This window comes from Hippocampus comes, unplaced genomic scaffold (genome assembly GCF_001891065.2).
Source record: "Hippocampus comes isolate QL1 unplaced genomic scaffold, H_comes_QL1_v1.1 scaffold204, whole genome shotgun sequence".
NCBI classification, from domain to species: Eukaryota; Metazoa; Chordata; class Actinopteri; order Syngnathiformes; family Syngnathidae; genus Hippocampus; species Hippocampus comes.
Genome location: NW_017808052.1, coordinates 165,258 through 173,670, shown reverse-complemented (window position 1 = coordinate 173,670; position 8,413 = coordinate 165,258). Strand labels below are relative to the sequence as shown.

The 8,413-nt window shown below is 44.5% G+C and overlaps 1 protein-coding gene across 1 annotated transcript in view; it reads right to left on the bottom strand.

The window, feature by feature from the left end:
* Nucleotides 1-315: 315 nt before the first annotated feature.
* LOC109508221 (BMP/retinoic acid-inducible neural-specific protein 3-like) overlaps nucleotides 316-8,413 on the bottom strand; it is a 26,808-nt gene continuing 18,710 nt past the window's right edge. The window contains exons 5-8 of the mRNA XM_019858102.1: nucleotides 5,591-5,696; nucleotides 4,883-5,119; nucleotides 3,775-3,997; nucleotides 316-1,726 (exon numbers count right to left, since the gene is read on the bottom strand). Coding sequence (XP_019713661.1) covers nucleotides 610-1,726; nucleotides 3,775-3,997; nucleotides 4,883-5,119; nucleotides 5,591-5,696 — 1,683 coding nt within the window. The 3' untranslated portion in view covers nucleotides 316-609. The remainder of the gene's footprint in view (nucleotides 1,727-3,774; nucleotides 3,998-4,882; nucleotides 5,120-5,590; nucleotides 5,697-8,413) is intronic.

The window sequence follows — 8,413 nt, the reverse complement described above, 5'->3', positions numbered from 1 at the left end:
ACAACTATATTATAAAAATAAACACACATGTAACATATCGTGATTATGATGTAGTTTGAACAATTCTAGTGGGGTACATGTTCCTTCTTGTATATGTTCCGTTCATACAAATATGCGTAAGACCCCCCCCCCCCCAATTTTTTTTTAATTGAATTGAAACTCTGAAAACCGTGAGCTGCCAATCAAGTCACAAGTTCAAATAAAAGGTCAAGGATATATCGGCAACAAATAATGTTGCTGCAAAACATGACAAGAAAAATATAAAATATGCTGGTGCCCAAGTAGACGTGAGAGCATGACATTGTTTGAAGGCTTTTTTTCTTGATGAGGAAAAGAACTTTGTGCGCCCGTGTTGTCAACCTGTCTGATTGTATGGCACCTGTACGGATGTTGAAGTGCCAGTCCGTGAAAAATAATAAGAATAAACCAGATAGCGGTGAAATTCTCGTGTTGTAGATGAAGGCTGAATGTGCTCTCTCGAGATTCATGATGACATTGAGAATGTCCCTCAAACATCCTTTGCAACCGCTCCAGAAATGCTCTTAACCGTCATCAGGGGCGTTTGCGAGAGCCGCGTTCCATCTGGCCGCCTGGCCTCCTGCCCGCTTATTAGCTACATAATTTGGTCGTTTCGTACTCCATCGACTTGGGCTGCTTGGCGCTGAACGTCTGCAGCGCGGCCTGGATGCGGGCGACGTCCGTGGTGGACAGTTTGAGCCGATGCCGCAGCAAACAAGAGAAGAGGTCCAAAGGCTGCGCTCCGGGCGGGGAGAGCTGGTTTACCCGATCCCGGACCTCCAGCAGCTGCAGCAGGGCCGAGTCTTGGGATCCCTGAGTGTACGGGTAGTCCAGCTGTAAAATTAAGTCCTGGATCGCATCGGGGTCAAAGTGCATGCTGTAGCCATACACCTGGACGCTGTTGATTTTCATGTAGCCGAGATTTTGCCCCAGCTCCAGGTACTCCAAGGGCTCGTAATAGACAGTTCCGTTTCCATGACTCGCAGGGCCCCTGATCCGACTCCGCAAGTAAAAGTGAACCGTCTCGAAAAAGGTTTTCCACTTGTTGCCCAAAGTCAACGTCCAGTTATAACAGTCGTGGGGAAGCTCTAATTTAGTCCTCTCCCAGTCGGGGTAGTTGTTTTGGTCAATGGGCATGATCCAACTCTCCGAGTGACTTCCCCCAAACGGATTGATGTAGACGGACAGCACCGGGTCCAACGTGATGTTTTTGGTCAGGCAAATCTGAAGGGAAATCCCCAGAAGCATGTGAACGTGGTTCGACTTGTATTTGTTGCTTTTCAGAGTCAGCAGCATCCTCTTTCTCCACGACGGGTCAAACCAGCTATTGAGCCTGACGTCATTGCTGACAAAGATCCCGTGGACGCTGATGCGGTTGTCCCGTTTTTGCAGAAGATAGCGTAACTCCAAGTCCTGCAGGTCCGTCTCGAAGCCGATGTAATGGTCGATGGAGTCCGGAACTTCGTTGCGGCACGCGCCCTGACTAAGCATGTAACCCTGGTTGCACGTGGCGCAGCGGGAGCGGTTCTCGTAGGAACAGGAGCCGCAGGAGGTGCCTTCGCCCACCGTGCAGGGAATCGCACTCTGGCAGGGCGGGCGCTCGTAGGGACACGAGCAACTGCGGGTCTCCTCCAAATATGCGCCCATGTGGTTGTTTTCGCTGCAGTACATTATGGAGAGGATGTAGTTCAACCAGTAGGTCACGGGTCTGCAAAAGAGACAGAGGAGCGCCCTTCAGTTTTCAGGACCGCGCCGACAAAATGAACGGACAAATTCATACTCAATATTGTACATCGTAGCTCTTGTCGCAGCTCATCAAGTCGATGGAGGTGGTGGTAGTGTGCACCGTGCGCATATGAAATCTGGAGGCCACGGCCGGTATAATGCGGCGACCCACGTGTTATGTTACAAGGGTCGGATGTGAGGTTGAGGACCCAAATGAAGGCAAGGAAGGCTTGAGCTCCAAAAAGGGAATTTTCTATCAAAACACCTCAAAAAGGAAAGTAAACAAGCATGGGGAATCCAATACGTCCAAAACCACAATCAAAGTTACATGGGCCAAGACTCTTGGACTGTGACTGAGAGCAAAAACAAACAGATGCAACCATCCAACAAAGACCAAACCGAAGCAGGCGACTCAAAACAAGCCAACTCAAAAGACAACAGAGAACACCACTTGACGAGACACAAGTGGTGAGGAGGCTGATTTGTACACATGAGGGACCGCGCTGATGAAGTGGACACAAAACCCTAACGAGAAAACAAGACATTACACGAAATCAAATCAAATACAACAAAAACACGAATCATGGCAACAATGAACAGAGTTTTACTGCTCTGACCACTTATGTATACTGAATTCATACTACATATAAATTCAGTATACAGGAGCTGGCTACACAAGCTGTTCACGTGTAAACATGATTCATTTAAAAGTTTTTATTTATTTATTTTTTTTTTGGTGCTCAGTATGAAACAACAGAGTACCACGACAACTCTTGCAAACAAAGGGTTCATTTACTTGCAGCACGCAAAAGGACACAGCATTATCATTTTGAGATGGAACTGGAGCTTGTCGGCTAGCTAGCTAGCTAGTTAGATAGCTTGCTGGTTCTCTAGCTAGCTAGCTAGTTAGATAGCTAGCTAGCTAATGAACCAGCAAGCCGGATAGCTAGATAGCCAGATAGCGAGCTAGACAGACATCATTGTACTTTAGACGTGTTAAAAAAAAACAAAAGCGACCAACATGACACATTCTAATTAATCAGATTGTGTTGTCAGTCAGTGTGCTGAATGTTTCCCGTGAAAGCCATCCGCTTGTCATGCACATCTCTTTGCAGTCTCGGCTGTGCACAGCAGGTGAGAGGAAGCTGTTCCGCCATCCGGATGCACACCGTGTCAGCGGGACATGTAAACTGTCATGGAGACGCGGTTTGAACGGCGAGTAAAGGAGAAAAGCTCCTCACTATTCATCTCCACTTACAGCTCCTGTCACACAGATTGCTGCAGTTTGTAGAAAACAATTTTGTATATTTTTTAATCATTTATTTGTCTTTTGCAAGAGAAACAACTTGATTGGGAAATGAATGGCAAAATTCACTTCAACAACAATGGGAGAGATTCGTGTGGAGGGACATATTTCAAAGCACTTGCTTTTATAAAATCATGTTTCTTTGGTTTAACAATGACATACAATACAATCAAAAAGTCAACATTAATAAATTGGAGGCCCAGAGTTTTCATCAGATCATTTTTTACAAACTACATGATGAACAGATGTTGGGTTGTTTCATCGATCCAAAAATGGTTATGAAATGTCACAGAGAAGGCGACTGTACCTGCTAAAAATCACAGTGAACGATTATTTGGGTTCTCACCTAAATTAGAAATGTGAAAATAAAAAAGATCACAAGTACAGTTTCTAGTCAAGCGGGTCGTCTGAACGCGCAGCCAAATGATCAGGTGTGAGACTCTCGCCAACATCGGCGGCGCCTTAAAAATCAAAGGCCCAGTAGATTGTGTGTCGGATTAGCATAACGCCGAGTTCAGGCCGTCGCAAAAGTGCTGCGCACGGAGGCTGCCACAGAAAAAGAAATGAGCTGTGCCATTTTCACGTGGCTTGAACGGGACGTGTGATGTGTGGCTGGAGGCTGGAGAATTTGTGCTTATTCCCCTCATACGGCGGCGCGCGCACACGCGTGTCAAGAGCAAGGTCAGCAGGAATACTTGACAACAACAGAGAGCGCCGTTTCTCACCTCTCTCTCAGCAGAACGATTTTGGGCTTGGCGTGGCACCTCTTGCCCAGGGTGAAGAGCTTGTTGATGATGCGCCCGGATTTGCTCAGAAGCTGCTGGGTGGTGAGCTGCAGCTGTTTGTAGCGTTGATGAATCTCCGGCTCCATTTTCCAGAAATACTCCACGGCAGATGTGTTCAAAGCATAAAATGTGGGAAGCCTTCGTACAAAGTTCTGGAACTCGTCTGGAAAGCAGGAAAATAAAACCTGAGCACTCTTTTTTTTTTTCCTCTCTCCCCTCTCTCTCTCTCTCTCACACACACACACACACACACACACACACACACACACACACACACACACACACACACGCCTTCTCTGCTTTGCTCCAACTATATTTGGCTAATTTAATCAGACTAAATGAGAGAATCCCTTCACGCAGGCCACCCGGGCAGCTCCCAGGCTAACTGGAAGTGAAATTGTTTGATGCATATGATAATGAAAAACGGCAGAGCTAAATAAGGGCTTGGGGTATTTTTTCTTTTTTTTTCTTTCTATTTTCTCATGAACAGCCAAAAGCTTTTCCAGAGTTTATTTCTTTTGGGAGAGAAAATAGGTTTGACATAGAGCACAAGGCACAGGAAGGAGCTCACAGACTATCTGAGTTGCGACTAACAAATAAAAACACCATTTAAGATGAACAGATTCATTTCCATGGTTGTCATCAACAATTTATTTATTCTCACTGATCTGAAAGTTAGATGAAGAAATGACTGCTTTGGTGGCCGTCAGTCAAACGAGCTTAAAGAGGCAACATTTGATTAATAATGTAATAAAATGTCTGCCCAAGTGATAGCTCCACGTAAATAACACGCAAGATGATTCTGCAATTCGAAGGCAAGGCTCCTTTACTTAGACTGTACATTTTATACACAAGTGCTTTGCATGATGAAAAGTACAACATGTAAAAGTATTTCAAAACAAAGACGTTGAAGTTATCTGTTAATAGAGCCAATACAAAAAAAAACCAACAAGATGGCCAGAATGGTCTGGAATAGACTGGCCATTCGGGAGCCGTCCCGAATTTCCCGCCCTCCCGCCCTTGCTGTCAGAGAAGTGAAAACACTGACCTGACTCCTCAAAGTCTTGGTTGGCCATGTTCCAAGAATCTCGAATTTGCAGCAAACTCTCTTCCATGGACCTCAAATCCAACTGGGGGCAATTACACTGCGGGTAGTCTGCGGCGCACTGACACCAGCAGTCATTGTTCCGGCACACCAATTGGCCCTCCTCATTACATCCGATGTAGCTCAGCGCCGCCTGCACAAACTTGTCCCGCAGATATTCTGGCAGTATGGCATGAAGGCCTGAGTCATGCAAGACAACATTATGTCACCGAGATAATGACCCACGGTAGCAAATTTGGTCCATGTGTCGCACTGAAGACCAAACACTCATATTGGCATGTGTTCTGTCATACTTGACATATTCTGAGCATAACATGCAATATGCTTATTGAATGCTTCACATTTCCGCTGCTTTTCTTCTCGCTCATGACCGCCTGGTTTACACTTTGCACACAAAGTCCTCCAAGGATTGTGGGGAGGGGGATTGAATGCTTCACATTTCCGCTGCTTTTCTTCTCGGTCATGACCGCCTGGTTTACACTTTGCACAAAAAAGTCCTCCAAGGATTGCGGGGAGGGGATTGGTGGGGGTGGGAGTGACTGAAGCTAGATTCATTCTGACGCTATTGTGCTAAAGTTATGAGTTTGCCAGAAAACAGACAGTGTAACATTTCCATCAGAAATCATGTGAGTTCAATTATGAATGGCCAACCTTGCAAATGAATCTTGTTTTCAGGGCTCTGAACCAAAACGGAACTGACAGAGTCGAGGTTGTCATAGTTACTGCATCCAAGAGGGCCTGTCCTTGTTTCAGTCACCTAACGGGGGTGGGGGGAAGACAGAAATGCATCACAATTAGGTAGCTGCATGTGTTGGTCCGAGCCGAGTATCGCAGTGTTGTCAGCAAATACTATATGTTTAAATTGTGGCGATACGTCACACAGATCATTTATAGATCATATAATAAAAACAATAGAGGTTCTAGCATAGACCCCTGGGGGACACCACCATTTTTCTTTTTTTTTTTTTTTTAAATCATTGATTGTTCACAAATCTGTCTAATATTTGTGTTACTGGGCAATTCTCTTTTGCTGAGATGACCAACCTATCCCACTCATGTTGATCTGACAATGTGACAATTGCAGGATGTGACTATAATAGGCCACTGTAAAATGTACAGATTGAGTGTATGGGGTTGGGGGTGTAGTTCAGAAAACCAATAAGTACGTGTATCTAGAGGGAGCACCATTTGCTTGTGCACATGGCCATGTACGAAACGCCAATCCAGAGCATCGCGAACTTGCTCATTGGGTGACATGTCTGTTGAGTACGCAGGCCGTGCAAAAACCGGGACTGCACGCAGATTCTCACCTCGACAAGAGAGATTTTTTTTTAACCATCAATGACCAAAAAACTGTAAAATGTACAGATTGAGTGTATGGGGTTGGGGCTGCGGTTCAGAAAACCAGTAAGCACATGTATCTGGAGGGAGCGCCATTTGCTTGAGCACACGGCCCGGTACGAAACGCCAATCCAGAGCATCGCTTCAACTTGCTCATTGGGTGACATTTCTGTTGAGTACGCTGGCCGTCCAAAAACCGGAACTGCACGCAGATTCTCACCTTGACAAGAGAGAAGCATTTCCTTGAAAAGATTTAGACGAATTTTTTTAACCATCAATGATCAAAAATTACCGGTGTCCCCATGGGGTCTATGCTAGAACCTTTATTGTTTTTACTATATCATGTATAAATGATCTGTGTGAGACAATTGAGAGATGGGCCTTTTGAGTACAAAGAAAACATCTTTGATTTTTGAGTTCAGCTCAAATCAAGGGAGCAAAACCAAAAGTGTCGCGTTTATATTTTGATCAAGATAAGAGATCAATGATCAAAAATTACCGGTGTCCCCATGGGGTCTATGCTAGAACCTTTATTGTTTTTACTATATCATGTATAAATGATCTGTGTGAGACAATTGAGAGATGGGCCTTTTGAGTACAAAGAAAACATCTTTGATTTTTGAGTTCAGCTCGAATCAAGGGAGCAAAACCAAAAGTGTTGCGTTTATATTTTGATTAAGATAAGAATACAGGTAGAGAGGAACAGGATGGGAAGACAGCTTGTGGGCAAAAACTCAGAAGAAGGTGATCCTTTTCCTTTGTTGCTCACTTGCCGCAGCCAACACAGCCGCCGCTCAAATGAAGATATTTGAGTGTTACTATGCTTGGATGAACCCACAAAAAACAAATTCCGCCTCTCCACTTTTGTCACGAGAGAAATAAGCAATTGCTCAACAACAATGAGGAACCTGATTAATTTCCAACCATAACTTTTTCTTGATTACTATGCTTGGATGAATCCACAAAAAACAAATTCCGCCTCTCCACTTTTGTCACGAGAGAAATAAGCAATTGCTCAGCACAATGATGAACCTGATTAATTTCCAACCATAACTTTTTATTGGACTTCTGTGACCTGATATTTGACTTGGACGAAGAGATTTGTGGATGGAGGATAAAAAACATCTGCTTAATTGCATACGTTGCTCTGTGATTGTGCTTCAAAGTGTCACTGACAACCGATACAGCAAATGATACCTCGGTTCGGACAAGGGTATTGGCGGGTAAATGAGCGCTTGCATACATTTATGCCATTTCCACTCGGCGGCGTTAGGCAACGCAAATGTGTCAGTTCGTTTTGTACTAAAAATAGACCTCACCAGTTTTCCAAGCAGTCATGCTAGCAGAACAATTGCAAAATCAACCAATGTGCGCCATTTTAGTCAGGTGACCATTTTTTAAACAGTTCCTTGAGGATCATGAATGCGATGTCTTTGTCAATCAGCCATAAAGCACAAAGTGGAAGAAACTATTTTGGCCTCTAAAATGGATTTATCTTTATTCACCGCAGAGTTTTGAAGATACATTGTTGTTCTTTTCATCATCACTGGTTCCAATATAGCGGAAAGTTGGACAGTCCAACCTCCCTTCTCGCTCTGCCCACGTTCACCTTTTTGAACCAACTTTGCGGCCCGTGTCAAATGTGATTGTTCGTCTTATTTTTGGTCATGTCGCGGGACGCTGAAAAATGGATGGATGGAGCCGCAAATGGCCCCCGTGCAGTAGTTTGGACACCACTGCTCCCAATGCCATGCCACACACACGGTGTTCCTAAATGTGAAATTTAAATGGAATGCATGCAACGGCAGAGAGTGATTATTAAGGTGCCATAATTGACGACCAGATAATTGCGGTGGCAAAGTAACCAAGGACTACATTTAATGGAATATTTAATTAAGCCTCGAGGCTGTTTGAGAACATGCGGTTGGTGACGCCCGTGCGTGTTGTGCATTCACACATGTACGATGAAATGCATTTCAAACTGCGTCATGGCGGCAACCGCTACAAAGGTACACGTGATGAAAAGTGTCTTCAACAGACGCGACTTGGTCACCGGAGAACACAGTGATTGTTAAATGAACTAACTTGATGGACGGGTGTTTTTTTTTTTTTTTTTTTTTTCACATTTATAAA